The sequence below is a fragment of the Mytilus galloprovincialis genome, chromosome 9, assembly GCF_965363235.1.
Source record: "Mytilus galloprovincialis chromosome 9, xbMytGall1.hap1.1, whole genome shotgun sequence".
NCBI classification, from domain to species: Eukaryota; Metazoa; Mollusca; class Bivalvia; order Mytilida; family Mytilidae; genus Mytilus; species Mytilus galloprovincialis.
This window is the reverse complement of record NC_134846.1, coordinates 80,856,743-80,874,843: the sequence shown is the minus strand read 5'-3', so window position 1 is coordinate 80,874,843 and position 18,101 is coordinate 80,856,743. Positions and strand designations below refer to the sequence as shown.

At 31.7% G+C, this 18,101-nt stretch overlaps 1 protein-coding gene across 2 annotated transcripts in view; it reads right to left on the bottom strand.

The window, feature by feature from the left end:
- Positions 1 to 2,553: 2,553 nt before the first annotated feature.
- LOC143046111 (uncharacterized) overlaps positions 2,554 to 18,101 on the bottom strand; it is a 29,704-nt gene continuing 14,156 nt past the window's right edge. Inside the window, exons 8-15 of one of the 2 annotated variants that reach the window (XM_076219111.1) lie at positions 17,907 to 18,085; positions 15,535 to 15,675; positions 13,531 to 13,647; positions 10,018 to 11,577; positions 7,165 to 7,286; positions 4,330 to 4,399; positions 3,579 to 3,808; positions 2,554 to 2,800 (exon numbers count right to left, since the gene is read on the bottom strand). In XM_076219111.1, coding sequence (XP_076075226.1) covers positions 2,657 to 2,800; positions 3,579 to 3,808; positions 4,330 to 4,399; positions 7,165 to 7,286; positions 10,018 to 11,577; positions 13,531 to 13,647; positions 15,535 to 15,675; positions 17,907 to 18,085 — 2,563 coding nt within the window. In that variant the 3' untranslated portion in view covers positions 2,554 to 2,656. Of the gene's footprint in view, positions 2,801 to 3,578; positions 3,809 to 4,329; positions 4,400 to 5,599; positions 5,757 to 7,164; positions 7,287 to 10,017; positions 11,578 to 13,530; positions 13,648 to 15,534; positions 15,676 to 17,906; positions 18,086 to 18,101 lie in introns of those variants that run through there. The other variant, XM_076219112.1, reaches the window with a different exon arrangement.

The following is an 18,101-nucleotide window of genomic DNA, read 5'->3' as shown; positions in this document are numbered from 1 at the left end:
TTATCCCAGGCATAGATTACCTTAGATGCATTTGGCACAACTTTTTTGGAATTTTGGATCCTCAATGCTCTTCAACTTTGTACTTGTTTGGCTTTATAAATATTTTGATATAAGCGTCACTGATGAGTCTTATGTAGACGAAACGCGCGTCTGGCGTACTAAATTATAATCCTGGTACCTTTGATAACTATTTACACCACTGGGTCGATGTCACTGCTGGTGGACATTTCGTCCCCGAGGGTATCACCAGCCCAGTAGTCAACACTTCGGTGTTGACATGAATATCAATAATGTGGTCATTTTTATAAATTTCATGTTTACAAAACTTTGAATTTTTCGAAAAACTAAGGATTTTCTTATCCCAGGCATAGATTACCGTAGATGCATTTGGCACAACTATAAATATTTTGATATGAGCGTCACTGATGAGTCTTATGTAGACGAAACGCGCGTCTGGCGTACTAAATTATAATCCTGGTACCTTTGATAACTTTTTGCAAGTCCACTCAATAGACTCAAATTGTGTTAGTCAATCATATGATCATATTTTTAACAATTTAGTATGTAGACATTTTTACGCAGTCGTCCACCATTCGCCTCGTTAAACGATCCCACTGGAAGCTTTGTTAATAATTGGAATTCTACTCAACTTTTAAATTTTCAAAATGTTAACAAGTGAAGTTACGCGTTTACATAATTAACATTTTTTAAACATATTTCTTTTGCTATCAGAGATCTAAATGTGTATCGAATTTAACACCATTTTGTCTTCAAATGTCCTGTACCAAGTCAGGAATAAGGCAGTTGTTATCAAATAGTTCGTTTATAAGTATGTTGGAGTTTGTTTTTGTAGCACTTCAGTTTTCCTGTTGTTCTTTTGTTCTCCTCTTATAGTAAATGTGTTCCCTTGGATTTAGTTGGTAACCGGAAGTTGTATTCTCTAAATCAATTCATGACTTTTGAACGATATATATTCTACTGTTTCCTTTATTAATCGATTAGATAATGTATATCAAGGTTATAACTTTAATTAAAAACAAAGTCCCGAATGACCTAGTATCAAATAATTATTAAATTTATAAACACTCATCATTACTTTGTGAATTTGGTTTGAAATCCCGTTTATCCTTTGGCAAAAAGGACAAAATTCAACTTCTCCATATCTTTTCCAAACATTTAACGAAACTCATTATACAAATTGGACACTGTACACGTCAATTTAAGTTTGCTTCTGCAGTGGATAGAAAACTATAACATTTAAATTAATTATTTATAACTCAATCTTCTCGGCAAAACAAAATTAAACTATTGGCTGACCAAACAAAACGATAATCAGTTCGAAAATAGAGCTGATGCAGAAGATTCTAAAAGACTGTCCAATCTCATAAGCTGAGCTCAAACTAACAACCTAATGGCAATAACGAAAAGACAAACGACAGTCTACTAACAACAATATAGAAACCCATAGACTAGGCTTCACATATCTAACCACAAACCTTGGCAATCTAATAAGCTCCGGAAAGGAAATCAGATCCTTCTCCACATGAGGCATCTGTCGTGTTACTCCTGTACATACAAATTCAGTAATTTGTCTCATTTGCGAGAAAAGTAGAATGTGTTTCAGGTAATGATCATTGGAACATATCCATCGTAATTTGTCCAAATGACATCGGTTAGCATTATCGATTTGATTACTTCAATTCTACAACTTGGAAATGACTTTATAAAGATTCTAACACAATGACATACGTTTATTATCTATTTAATCTATTGGAAAATATTTCATTTATAAAAAGTACAGCCTGCACTCTTTAATCAGTAAAGTTATTAAATTCATTCATTTTTGCTAGCCAAGGTTTACGATCAAGTCCGTTCGCAGATCCACGAAATAATAATTTCCATTAGTCGTAGCTGTAGCTGGCTAAACATAACTATTTTATGACCTCCACACTGAAAATGGTCAAAGTGCTGCCATTGTTCATGATGTAGTCGGTATGGGCGTGCCTTTTATCTACTAATAGATGACGCACATTGTAATCACAAAAGTTGGCTCAATCTGGCAAGGGTGGAGAGGAGGAGACTGGATTGTACCCATATTAGCTTAGCAGAATATCATGTTTTTCTCATACTTAAACAAACGTTTTTACAAGAATTCCACCTTATATGTACTGCTTGATACTTAACATGCACCTGTATGTGTGTGCTTATCCATGGTCACGAGCCTGTGATTCATATTTAGTCGTTTGTTGCTTTGTTGCATATTAGTTTTTCGTTTTTTTTGTACATTGATTAGGCCTGTAGTGTTCTCGTTTGAATTGTTTTACATATGTGATTTTGGGGCCTTTTAGGATTTTCTAGCGTGTCATTTAGTCTCTTGCTTAGAATTGTCTCGTTGGTTATCATACCACATCTTTATATTTAAATATATATATTTATAGACCAAAATGAAAGGAATTGATCAATCAATGATGAGTCTTTTGTTAGGCGTTAGATATAACAAATTCAAAGACTCATAAGACTTCGATAACATATGAAATAGCATACTCATTGTTGTCAACGTTTTTTATTAGTATATACAGAAATTAAAGGTAAACAAATATATACATGTTAACTCTAGCTTTTAATATAGAATTTGTAATCTGTTCATGAATTGCTATTACACGTTGCCATCTTCTTGCAGTTTTCTGGTATTCCTAATTACCAGTTTAGTGATCTGTCCGATGTTGTCTACATCCTGCGCTGTATCCAGTTCATTTCTGATATCTTTTATCTCAGAAATCACCTTCATTCGTATGATAGTCTGAATTATAAATATGCATGTTTTAAACAAGATCATTCATATTAATTGAATGCATGTTAAATATTGTATTGTAAGTACACGTAAAGGATAAACAAGAGTAGAAGTAAATAAAACATCTGCTCTATATAATGTAAACAATTGACACAATCGTCATCATCATCATCTTTTCTTTTTCTTCTTTTTAACTGCTTATCAATTTTTGAATGTGTCAGCATTCTCAACCTTAGGAGATGTTTTTGAAGTGAATGTATATACTAAATGGCTTTAATTGGAGCGAATGAATGAGTACACTAAGACCTATGTTCAAGAAAATTCTGTTCAAGTATATTAACCAGACAAAACGCAAAAATATACGTAACTGTATTCTTTCGAAGTTCGGAAATTAAAAAAAAAAAACATTTACTCTAGTCAAGAACAATTTACCTTATTTATTTATAAATTTATTTTAACTGTGCATTTTTCAGATGGTATACATTTTAATGAATCGATTTCGTTCATTTCATACCAGCTGTGCAACGCATGTGCCAAAGCGATGATGTGTGAAATAAAATCTTTTGAATTTCATTGTTTTAAAATATTATTAAAGATACACCGTTTTTGAAAATGTTCAAAAAAAAATCATCATAGATACGTAGCAAATTTGAACGAAGAATCGACCTATTAATAACTGCATATTCAATGGGTAAAACACATTTTCTTAAGAACAATACTACCAAAAAGCGTACAAAAAAATAATGGAACTAGATTAAAACCTCACTGATGACATATTTAAAATTACCTCTCTATCCATAAAGACAGCTAAAGTATCTAATGAAAGTGGTTGACATACTGTTAAATAATGATGATGCAAATATGCTACCGCGGCTGCAAGTTGTGACACCAGACGAATACTCTCCCTAATGGTAAGATTTCTCGAAGCAAATAGTTCTCGCAGAGTAATGTGCTTCATCTTCAACATCTGTGAGTTGTTGATAAATGCAGAAGCCATAAACATTTCATCTGATGTATCTAGAAAACATACATGATTTATATGTCAACATGTGCAGTTTTATTTGTAATGTTTTAACTTTGTGAGACATGACCAATACACATGCATTAAATTGATTCATTGATTGATTCCTTGATTGGTTTGTGTTTTATGCCACTTTCAATACTATTTTGCTATTTCGTCAGTTTTTTATTTGTGGAATAATCTTGAGTGCACAGAAGTAACCATCGACCATCGTTTAAATAACTGACAATCCTAGCCAATTAAGAGTCGAGAGCACCTTTCCAGTGCTGGATTCGAACTGCTGATATGAAGTCGCATTGATAGTCATAAAATCAATCGAAGTAATTACATTTTTACCAACGTTAAGTTGATGATCATTTTTTAACATTTTTGTTTTAAAAAATTAACCAAACTCGCTATCGATCTAAACAGCTAATATTTATGATAGGTGCACCACTTAAATTTCTTGTGTACACGAACCGTGCGTTTGAAATTTTTCATTATATACATGGTATCGTTGGTGACCTTGTTTTCTTACCTTTAAGTCGGTCTTGAACTTTGGACACCTGGAAAATTTTGCCAAACATCTTACCTAAAATACTAGGTTTCTACAAAAAAGCAGTCGTTATTTTTTAATTCGTGGATATCAATTCAGCATGTTAATAACAACACTGTGTATTATCGCCACCGGATATTGGGTACTAACGAAGTGGAGAAAAATAGAAAAAAAAAGTGAACAAGTTAAGAATTCATTCAATTGAAAGCATTTCCACTCATTTGATGAGGGTGCCGCTTACGAAATGATTTTCTGATATATGATTCTTTAAATTATTAGGCCGATAAGTACAAATTTAAGACAAGATTTTGGTTATACTCCAAAACTTGCAACTAAGTACCTGAAAATTTCGAGGTCGATCGTCCTCTGTCGCCCCATTGTCAAGATATTGAACTGTCTTTCATTATTTTTCCAGACACGTTTTGAGATTATTATAGTGTGACATCATATTTACTGATTTTTTTTTTGTCTAACGTTTTTTAAAGAATATGGACAAAAACATTGTTTGTTTATTGTATGGCGAATTGCAAGACGTTGTACGGCGAATTGCAAAATAACAACTTGCAATATATTGTAATTTTAAGATGAAATTAATCACATTGTATATCAGAAAATCATTTCTTAATAAAATGAGTGGAAATGCCTTAAATTGAATGAGTTCTTAACTTGTTTACTTTTTTTTTATTTCTAATTTTCTATTTCTCTCCGCTTCGTTAGTACCAAATTTCCAGTGGCAATGATACACAGTGAACAATAATCAATATCCATTTCTAATTCAAATTTGTATAACGTTTACTTTTACCCCTGTATATTTATACTGAATTTCGTATAATAGAATTTGCATTGTTTAAGGGGGTAGACTTTGTATATGGAAGACAACTCTTACACATGTATTGAAGGTCATTAGAGCGTTTTGACATAGCCGTAAATTAAACAGTGATCAAGTATTTAACTTGTTTACATTTGGTTGTGATTTTGATGCAGACAGAACTAGTTGTTTGACATCACAAAACATTATACTTTTTAATGATGTGGATGAAAAGGTAGAAAATTACCATTCATACATAAAATGCCTAAAAAAACAATGAACTGAGTCTGATAAATTCTGGAGCAACTATACTGACTAAAGGACCCTCTGGCATCATTTAGAACAAAATATTAGCAGATCTGAGAAATTCGATTTGAACATATGAAGTAAATAATGAAGTAACATGGTTTTATGCTAAGTCATTGATACAGAGTTTGTGCTTACTGTTTGTGTTTGGGTTTTTTTTCTAATATAAAAGGTCCTTATCTAGAAGATATGATCTGAACATCAATCCTAGTACAAGCTTATGCTAATAGATTATCACATTAACACAAATAGAGTGACAGATTGTCAACACAATGCATTCCGATACCGTATGCTATTGATGACAGGGGCTTTTTGTAGTCTGGGGAGAAAAACTAATAAAAAGTTGTGATGAAAAAAATATGTCAACTCATCCCAAGGATACTCGTCCCATACTGAATATTACTGTTTTTCCTTATAAAATTTATAAAAGTTATCATTGGGACAGTACTCTTTTGACTATAACACGTTAAACGAATGCAAAAACAGTCTGTAGGTGGTTCTGTAAGAGGAACATGAATTTTGTCCAAAAATTCTACTTTTTTCGTCTGTCTTGTTAGCCAACTTATTGAACAATTTTGAAAATTTCAAACGGTTAAATTCAATAAAATTTTGTCATTTTGAAGATAAATAACCAATAAATGTTTTAACAATTTTTTGCAGGAATTAAACGACAATGTTTTTCTGGCTAAATTTGGAAAAAAATATGACTTTTCGCCATATCAATTATTAAAAACCGGGTTTTTTTTTTTACATCCAGGCTATTTGTAATACTATGATGATATACTATAGATTTACTTTAAAATATGTTTCTTCTTTGCAACTTTACAGTCAGGGGTATTTATAATGACAACATGTGCAAAATGATTTTTACCTACTAGTGTTTTCAACCATTGTTAGGGTAACCCAAAACTGGTCATATTCAATATACCCTAAACATAAAATGAAACAGTGAATTTCCTTAAGACTTTGGCAGATAATGCATGAACCCCTACCTGTTCAATGATGTAAAAATAAGAAAAAATAAACGAAAGGAAAATTTTGATGTTACCAATGCCTACCCCCTTAAATTAGATTGGTGAAGCGATGTAATTTGATATGGTTATATATATGTATAAGGTCTCTTACTTAGCATGATGCATTAACAAATCTGTCAGCCCTACTTTCTGTTTGTTGATAATTTTATTTCTTTAATGCGATACAAATTTTAAAACTTGATATAATCGTCACAAATATCCAAATATTACACTGAACAGTTTGAAACTAATCTAATCTACCGCTTGACCGTGGTCACGTATATTGTGTTAGCAATACACAATTTTTTTCTGTTTGCGGATACTTTAAACTTTCAATATTTTGAATTAACGTAAAGTCATACATTTCTACTAAGTTATACAGTAAACAACATTATTATTAACAGTGATGACTTTGAACTTGTAAGCTTTTTTTGAATTTGTCAGACTTCTTGTTTTACTACACTTTGAATAACATGGATTCTCACTAGCATGCCCACGCCTGCAACTTTTTATTTTAATTAGATTTTGACAAATCCTTTCTAATAATAGTCATATCATATGCAGTCCTTGAATGTTGTGCGTGGCTTTACAGGTACTTCCAAAATATGTCAACATGTGAATTTAACAGGACCAGATCCACGCAAATGATTTTTTTTTTCTTTTACTTAAGTTGTTGTTATTGTTAAGTACCTGTTTCAATGTTGAAAATGTGTAAAGGAAAGGGTTCAATGCCGCATTTAACGGCATCACGAATACAGCTACCCAAGAATAGATTTCTGATGGAAATACTTGACCAGTCATTGCTAGTATACCTAAAATAGAAAAGGAATCTTTATATATGTTACAAGTATTTTCTAAATTTAGGCATTTTGTAAAATGACTGAATTTGTAGGCAATTTCTAAAATGCCTAAAGTTGGCGGGCATTTTATAAAAGGCCTAAAAAAAACCTAGTCATTTTGTAAAATGCCTGAAATTTTTTATGAAAATTACACAAATTGCCTGGTCTGTTTCAGGCAAATTGTGTAAATATGAAAAACATGAAATAGATGATAAAAATATATTGTAAAGCTACACGAAAGGGTTGAGTAAGATAAATTAAAGATTATTCTTTAAAAATGTAGCCATAATTGTCAACCATTTTCCAAAGTTTACAAAACATTCACTTTGTCCGACCCCCCACCCTCCCTCAAAAAGTGTACATCAACCATTTTCAGATTTTAAGACAAGAATCAATCCTTCTTAATAAAAAGAAGATCCTGTCTATTATTGTTCAGTTTCATATAAAAATTTGCATTGAAAATAGATTGAAAAATATCTGGCTGTTTTACTTTTATTTTTTTTTAAAAAGGCGTATGGTAAAATGTTGATTGTTTAACCCTTCCAACCAAGTGTACGTTTTGTACACTTTGGAAAATTGTTGACAATTATGGATGACCCCTAACCTTATGGCTGTTGTGACTGGAAAGGAAGAGCATGGTTATCAACTGGGAATTAAAGAAGGAATACTACGTGAACCTTACACCAGGAATCAGTTTGAACTGTCTGACAGTAACTTTATTGCTATTCAATCTCTAAATCATGATAATGAAATATCCTTTAGAAAAGCTGTCAGTAAAGTTTCTTTGTGTAATGGTCAGGGTTACACAAAATGTGGATGTAGTGCTAGTGGTAAGACTAGATGTAACACTAAACGTTGTCTTTGCAAAAAGTCGGGACAAATGTGTAACAGTCGCTGTCATACAAACCTTACATGTAGCAACAAATAATTGTCAACTTCACTGTTTATGTAAATAATTCAATTACAATTAAAAATCTGTAACTGTTTAATTTGCATGCTTTATTTAATGATAGAATAAAAGTATCTATTTGATATTTCAAGTCGTTTAATTTTGAGTACATTATATTCAGTTTTAGTCTTTTAGGCATTTTACAAAATGCCTTACAATTTTTTCAGGCATTTTATAAAATGCCTGAAAAAAAATAGTCAATTTGTAAAAATTTCAGTCATTTTACAAAATGCCTAAATTTAGAAAATGCTTGTAACATATATACATATTTAAATCGGTTAATTGATAGAGACAAAAAGTAAGTATAGTCCAATCTGCAAGTCTAATATATAAAAGAAGATATGGTACGATTGCCAATGAGACAACTATCCACAAAAGACCAAAATGACACAGACATTAATAACTACATGTCGCCGTACGGCCTTCAACAATGAGCAAAGCCCATACCGCATAGTCAGCTATAAAAGGCCCCGATAAGACAATGTAAAACAATTCAAACGAGAAAAAATAACGGTCTTATTTATGTTCAAAAATGAACGAAAAACAAATATGTAACACATAAACAAACGACAACCACTGAAATACAGGCTCCTGACTTGGGACAGGCACATACATAAATAATGTGCCGGGGTTAAACATGTTAGCGGGATCCCAACCCTCCCCCTAACCTGGGACAGTGGTATAACAGTACAACATAAGAACGAACTATAAAAATCAGTTGAAAAAGGCTTAACTCATCAGATGGACAAAAAATACAAGTGAACGTGGCCGGGTACTTATACATCCCGACACAAAAAGACACAATGAACAGATCTGAAGGTACTCGCAGTTATCTGACAGCTAGTTCAAAGCCACTAGCAACTAATAAAAAAATCATGCATCTAAGACTAAAGTATTTTGTTATAGTGATTTTCCGATACTAAACAAACTTAAAACTTACAGAGTGTCGTGACTTTCGTGCTGATAAAACCCATCATAACTCTTGCACTTAACATAGAAGGCTATTAAAATATATAATTATAATCTTCCGTAGGTTTGCTTAAAAATCAGACTTGATATATGAATTGACGTTTTCTATTACATTTAAGGAAGATAATGTGCCTTGTGTTCCTCAAGCTAGATTAATTCAGAATCAAACAATCATTTCCATAATTTAACACTCCGAACCGACAGTCAATTTGATCTCTTTTCTTTTTCTTCATTTTGTTTTTAATTCTCAATTTTGTCTTAACTTTCATATTACAAATATTATCAATCACATGCACCACTGAGGGTAATTCAAACAAACTTCCTAAACTTGTTTATCAAAACTCGAACTATTTTATGGCAGAAACGAGAATTGTCCCTTTTCGAATTTACCGTGTTGTTTTCATTTCCTTTACTGTATGGAGTTTAATGTACTAATAGCAGGATATGATTGCATTGTCCAGGCACCCTGATTCCCTTAATTGGAGTCACCCAAATGTAGTCATATATCATTTCATATTTCATAAGTTTGAATCATAATTTCCAGATTTTTGTTTTAATAATGCATTAAGATAGCCCCTTTTAAAGATTTTCAAAAATGAAAAAGAACAGAAACTAACCATTGTACTTATTTATTTACAAAGGCTTTAGATATAGTTTTACCTTGGTATGTTTGCATTGAAGGGAGTAAGGGACTTTTCCCTGAGTTGACTTTGTGTCTGTATTCATACATATGTTACAATGCGTTAGCCAACCAATATTGTTTACCTAGCATCGTCGATGACTTACCCATTATTCCAACAGGAAACCAACAAAGAAAGTCAGTCAAAACAACTAAAAATAATCTTCTAGCCAGAGTTAGGTCTTGTTTTGTTCTCTTCGCCATTATTCTATTGCTACTTTTAGCTACATTGTAAATTGACAATTGACACCAAGCTATAACAATAAATGCAATACTGTTGTAAAACACGAAAACAGCTGTTGAATATTCCCATCCGCTGACTTTCTGTCGAGAAAATGGTAGAGCCAAACATACTGCTGTTTTTGAATAAAACATATTCGAAAAATATGACGTGTTATAAATTGGAATCACAGCTATAATGATTACAAATACCCAGCATAAAAATGTCAAAATCTTTGCTGTTTTGTATGTCATTCTCATTCTGCCAAATGGAAACTTAACCATTAAATAGCATTCTAAAGTTGTTAACATAATGAAATTAACGGATGCTTCACATGATATGGCCGCAAGGATACCTGCAAATTTACAAACAAGACTATCTCGCCATTCTCTGTCATGTAAAATATAGTTTCCAGAGTAGTACATATCCGCAACAGCAATTATCCCTAGGTACACGCCCATCAACATGTCTGAAACACCAAGATTCATAATAAATAGCCCATTTGCCTTAAAAAGCAATGCTTTTTCGTAAATTATACGATAAAGTATGACTCCAATATTTCCAATTAATGCATTTATAGCAATAATCCAAAGAAACACACGCAATATATCATTTCTCATCAAATCGGTACACGAGGAGAATTCGTCCATTTTTGGGAAACAGTTCTCTGCGGAAACAGATTCTGGTTTTAAACAACAAAATATATAAGAATCAGTCTTCATTTTTGTTAAATGAAAAAGGCGAGAAAATATATCAGGCGAAAATTCGGTCACATCGTTTTGTGTCAAATCAATTTTTAGAAGAGACACAAGTCCATCAAATACGTTTTCCTCTACAGTTGTTAGTCCATTCCCTGTTATGTTAAACTGTTCAAGGTTTTCTAAACCATTAAATGTCCCATTGAAAAGTGTTTGTATTCTAGTTCCAGACAGTTCCAAATCTTTGACATTAGGTAATGACATGAATGCATTTGATTTGATTAATCCTAACAGCAGATTGTCTTTTAAGTTTAAGGTTACTAGTTTTGTGAGACCAAAGAACGTGTAATTTTGCAGAACCTTGAATTTGTTGCTACTCAAATCTAAATGAAGGAGGTTCATCAATTTCTCAAATGAGTATGGCGTAATATTTTCTATGCTGCAGTTAAGCAGTATAAGTTCAGCAAGGTATGTATATGCAGGTAGAACCAAATTATTGTTGGGAAATACTGAGCTGCTTAAATCCAATTTTCTTGCTTCAATAGACAGATCCCCGAAAACATCTTCTACTTCTTTTTGGTGGCATATAAATACAAAACCTTCACACGAACACCCAAAAGGACAAGTGACGTCACATCCGACTTCATCATCCCCATGAGGACATTGTTTAATATTGTCACAAATTTCACTAAATAACAAACATGTCGTTGACTGTTGACATCTATATAATCCGGGACAAGTTAAATTAGCTGAAAGCAAAAATATCTAAACTAACCTAAATGAAAAGATTGTGGATGATTAATCAAAGTTCAGTTTAAAAATCAAAGAATTGTTTAAATCCATTTGTCTTCTTCACTTGAGTAAAATATACATTTGATGTTTTGACTTTGTATGATTAAGACCCTTGGCGATCGATTCTCCGAAACGTTTGTCTTGGAGCTAACAGGTATAAAAGTGCTAGCCAGAATCAGTCTTCGTTCCATTTATTTATTGAAATCGATATTTTACGATCGTTTATATTATACAAATAACAATTGTTGTTCAGATTTTGTTTCAACATATTTATCTATAGTGGATTGGTACACAAGTTTTTAACCATTATATTTATCCCTATCCACTTACCTGGTGAAAAGATTTTGAAGAAAAAAAACTGTTAAGAAAATACAAATGTCATACAACTTAGAAATGTATGTACTAAATGGGTGGGGGGGGGGGGGTGTAAAATAACAAAAATACCAAACAGGCATTTCCTTATTTAAAAAAGATGGATTTAATATGGTTTCAAGTAAGAGGTTGAGCAGGAATTTCCCCTTTAAACCAGGGTTAATCCATTCTATTCTACATAGAAAATGCCTGTACAAAGTCAGGAATATGCCAATTGTTTTCCATTCGTTTGATGTGTTTGAGCTTTAGCTTTTGCCATTTGATTAGGGACTTTCCATTATGAACTTTCCTCGGAGTTAGGTATTTTTGTGATTTTAATTTATTTATAGCTAGCTAAACCTCGACTAGCTCTCACTTATTAATGGCATTTCATTCCATTTATTTTGTTGGTTGATGAACAATGAACTTTTCCTTTCAGTTTTATTTGAATTAGATATAATTATCAACATTTTTTTTTAGTATTCTGATCTGTAATCTACCCCTTATTATGCCAAAAACAACCGAATTTAGTTGAGGATTATAAAAGGAGGCTTTCAATCATTTTTCATTTAATTAGATTTCTAAAATTAAGAAATAATTCATGGAAGCCATAGATTTGTTGGAAATTTACACATGGCTTGGGCCGTGATATTCGAATTTGATCCTCAGCGTTAGCGAGGGATAAAATTAACGAATATCACGGCCCAGGCCATGTGTACAAATCTATGGCTTCCATGAATTATTTCGATTCTAATAGGACAAATACGATCATTAAAAAACTGAAGCGATGATGGGTATACCGCGTGTGTGGCTGTTCTATTTTACCCACTGTTCGATAAATGTAAAACAAATCTAATAAACCTGCATGAATGATTTCTTAACTAACCGCTAGAAAAAAATGTGATTACTTTTTTTACTTCTCAGTAAACCCAACATTTGCAAATTTAGATTTGCATTTTTTATCGTAAGCTACCGTCAAATTCACTGTTGACATGTTGTAACCAAGCAACACCTACCTCAATACTTTATTTTAATGCAATTGTATCCGAGTTTAGAAGGTAAACGCAATAGAAAAACCTTCAGCTTTGACGTTTTCATTCGTATGACGTAATGTTTTGAAATGACGTTAATGCGCAAAAATCATTACTGGAATTTCGCGGAATTTTAATTTGTTTTGTTTTTGTCCATTTTTCCGTTCTCTAATGTGTAAATTCTTTTTGTTATGCATCAGAATCAGAATAAATGTTCTGTAGGGTTTTATTCAATTGTAATTGTTAACACAGCGAAATCCACAACCGTTTACACATATGTTACGATACATGTGGATTTACGTGGGAGGCATATTTAAACAGCCATTTGTGTACATCTTGGAGTCTGCGCTAAGTATAGATATATTGAGAATTTTATCACGGTGTTGTTTACAAAGCGAAAGAAGCACGTCATTTTAGAATTTATCTTAACATACAGCTTGAAGACTGAACAGTGTATGCTATACAAATCATCTGGAATAATCTCGTGGATAAATGAAATCTGTTAAAAAACTTATAACTTATGTTTACCACAAAACAACTCGTCATCTCCATGCATGCAATGTTTTTTCCCATCACAAAGTAATTTGGATGAGATGCAGTGACCCTCTTTGCATTTATAGAAACTTGGCTGGCAAATCTCTGTTTCTACAAAAAAAGTTTTTTGTCAATGTGTGATTCGAAACAAATATGTTAGATCGTTGTCAGAGATATTTTTTCTTGTTGTGGTGAATTTATTTGCGGTTTTGAAAAAGATTTGTTTTTCTTTTAAAAAAAAAGTAATAAATACCAAGTCATATTTTGAACTGAGTAGATCATTTTCCTTATTTGAATGCAATGGTATTACAAAACATTGGCACAAATGACAAAAGACTTCTAGCTGTCTAATCTTCTCATGAGAGCCTCAAATGACAGATATATGTAATGAGAATTTGTAAAGCTTTCAATGATCTCGAGTTATATAAACACCTATTGTTATATAAAAACTGTTAAGTAAAAACATCAAACTTGGAAAATAAGAATAGAGAAAAGACTTTTAATCTTGTAAAATTTGACAAATAGGAATTAAAACACATCAAAATAAGCGGGAAAAAAGAATTCAACAGAATCTATCTCAAGAATCAAAAGAAAAAGAAAAAAGGTGGTTATGCCTAGTGCATATAATTATATAGCGCAAATAGGAATAGGCACAAGCGAAATAAAAAACTAATTTAGCATACAAACCATCTCAATAATTAACAAAAGTATAGCAGAATAATCAATTATGTGTATGGACAAAATAGATAATGGGTATAAATCAATGAGATGGACACCAACGCCAAAAAAATATATATTTGCAGATAATCATACTGTTTTTATAACACTGAACTTCCCACTAAAATATTACGCCTTCTAAAATCACTCCAAAACACATCTCGGTTATTTTTTTCTACAAACGCATAAAAGTTTAAAAGAATCTGACCCTTTTACTATAAACTAAGTATTATATTTACATAAAATCTTATTGGACGTATATTGTAAAGATATTTTAAGAAAACGCGAATCAAAATTGGTGTATTGACCAATTTACATTTGTTGAACCAATGAAAAACACATTCGATGAAGTTTAAATGTTAGTTCCTTTTGAGCTCGATTTATTTAAAATCGTACTTCAAAGTCTTTTTTTATCCATTCCATTTTCTAATCTAGAGGTTTGTAAGTTCAGTGCTCAAGACAAACAGGAGACAAACCTTATCGGCAATCGGTTTGGCAGATGCAATAGTATACATAAATCCAACTACTATTGTTTTGGCATGGATGATAGGTAAATTTGTTCACTTTCCTACTGTTTAATGTACATCTTTAGAACATATTTTTATTTTCTGTACCGCGAATTGTGTATGCAATAGGACACGTAACTGTCAACAGATTTAAACAAGGACGTCAATTAATCAAGTCGCGCGTTTAAATGTTTATCCCAAAATTGTAAAAAAAAAAAAAAAGAAAAAGAAGCAAATTTCTTCAAAACTACATTTGTATTGTCATATTTAAGGTTTCTTGTTATGTATATAGAGTGATGGATTGTTGTTAGCGTAACATCCAGTGTCAAATATAATATATTAATAGCTTCTTCTTAAGGTATGAACATTCCTATTATTAAACTAAATGTATAAACACTATTGTAAGTTGATCAGTCAACTCGTTTTTGTTCGTGTACATAGACCATTTTACCTACAAACAACGACGGCATGTACTACCTATCGTAAATAATGACAGCCACTACTAACTTAGAGTAGGATTAATATAGTTTATTTTCTCTCTTTTTTAATAATATAAAACAACAATACACTAATAATGTTATAATAGATAGTTTGTCACATATGTTTCAATTTTACAATATTTTGTTAAAGTTCAAAATTTGATGAATACTACAAAATAATGTATCACAATAAAAAGATGTTGATAAATTAGGGACTTCATTTGTATGAACGGAACAATGATAACTGTGTTCAATCTATTTTAAATTGTTTTTATAGTACAATAGATGTGTCTTACCACAGTGTTGAAGATGGGTCATATCTCTACAACCATTAACATCGCTCCTTTCATTTACACGCATTATGCAGTGGTCTGTATAGTTATACAACTTTCCATCAGAGCAAAGAGATTGGCTACGGGAAACGTTTTTAGAAATTTCTGAAATACAAAAACAAATTGTATTTTAAGATAATCAAAAACATATTTTGACATTTTAGTGTCAAAATCTGATAATTAGTTTTCATCAAAGAATTTGAAGTTAAATTAAGTATATGTATAATGTTATGATATTGAATAAACTCATCATAGAATACAGGATAGAAATTTTGTATATACGCCAGACGCGCGTTTCCTACCAGTTTTGCCAAATACAGCTAAGGTAATCTATTACTGAGGTAGAAATTATTATACTGGTTTATTAGGTCTTTCCACTTTTCTGTGGAAAGACCTATTGTTTTTCTTCTGATTATTTTTTTTTTTCTTCCGCCTAATTCTGTTCTTGCGATAAACATTTGTTTCGCAATATGTCGCTTAGATATTTGGTATATGATATCGAACAGTTTATGCACTTTTGAAATTTACCCTGCGTAAACGAATACTTTTCTTTGTAGGAGTTATCTCCCCAAACACTGTTTTCCTTGTTAGCGCATCTCCTTCGCAACCGTAAAAGATTATGACAAATTTATTTTACAAAATTGCTCGTTATATCCTTCGCATGATTTGTCCTATTTTGACCGAAGCGATATGACCGCTCCATATGAGAGTTATTTCCCCTTATGCATCTGATATAAGTGATATGAATTTCTATCTTATAAATCATAAGTGATAGAGACCTAGGATCTTTTGATTTGAGGTCCTTGGTCCCAAAAAATGAAAATTAGGTGAAGGTCAAAGGTCAAGGTCATATTCTAATATTTGAATTTGGCTTATTTTCACTTATATCCAAAGACTGTATAAGATATCAACAATTTTTTTTTACTAAATTGTTAGTTGCGACATGTCGTAAGATGTAAATTTTGATTGCAAGCGTACGTTGAATGTAAAAGGGAGTTTTCTCCCCTCTTGTATTTAAAAATACGCGTTTGGTGATATAACTCATTAACTAAATATAATAAAGACCTATAGTCTTTTGATTTGAGGTCCTTGGTTTATGACCTTGAAACTGATCTCAAGGTCATAGCTTAATTTGACGTTCTAGATTTTGACCTTTGCTTTTATTCTATATGTATACATGATAAAGATATACAACTTTTAGAAAAAGATATCAAACCATTTAACCTTGTAAAAAACAACCGGAAGTGACCTTTTGTAAACCGGAAATAGCTATTTTTTTGTACTTTTTATTATAAAAGTATATAGAACCAGATATTTTTGGAATCAGTGTCAAGTAAATATTCAAATATAATCGAAAGTAACATTTTTCAAACCAGAAGTAACAAATTATCTCCCTTATTTAAAAAAAATGTATGGAAACAATATATTTTTGGAATCAGCTTACTAGGAGCTATCATTTGACGATTGAAATGACATTTTAAACTTAGTTTCACAACTTTTCATATCAAAATACATTGTTTTGATGGAAAGACCTTCAATTGTTCTCTGAACAATTGGTTTTTAATTTTAGTCTTATTTGTTTTGTGTGACCTTTAAGTTGTTTATATAATAATATTAAATTGTGAAGTTTCCGGAATAACCATGACCTATGATGCGTAAATTATACTTCTGTAGTATTCTAGAAGTTCTCCTTTCCCCGTTTTGTAAGAATTTCTCTTATTGGTTTTCTAGAAGTTACCTTGACAACTATAAATACAGACACAAAAATTAGACTTATCAGACATTCATTTATATTGATTATTAGAAGATATCTGTAGTTGTTGTATTGCCACTGTTATTTACGAACAACATCATACAACATTGTGAACTTATTGGGCATATATATTCCAATGAATTCATTACATATAAGATAAGAATTTCGGGTAAAAAAAAGACAAAGGATCGGACTGATATTATTTCTTGGAAACTTGTGTATAAGGAATCTTCTTAAATTTTATTATTGATTTGTTTCTTTTAGAGGCTACATGTTTTAGGTAATTTCTGGTCGTAACAATACGAATCTCATTATTCAATTTAATAGAGTATTACAAAACCACAGATGACTTAAATAGGGTGAGAAGTTACAGAGAAACCAATATTCAGTAGAATACCGCTGTTCAAAAGATCATTTTATATTGTGAAGTGCCAAGTGAAGGACTCGAACCTGTGTTGGCTGGGTTATGAAACGGTAGTTTGACTACTTAGACATATTGGCATTCGAGGTCCTCTAATTAGTCGAAAACAAAATGGCAATGTCATTAATTGTACAATCATGCTGTCTGGTCTCTATAGTTTACCTGATTTACAAACAACAGGCCCAACTGTCACATCCGAAAATCCCTCGTCACTGTAAGAAATCTCTTGAATGATATAATCATTAAACGGAAGTCTGTCGTGGTTTGAAATTTCTATAGCATCAGTAAACACTTTATTGATATCTGCTTGTTTCCAGTCAAAACCTCCAATACAATTGCACCTGCAGAAAAAGACAA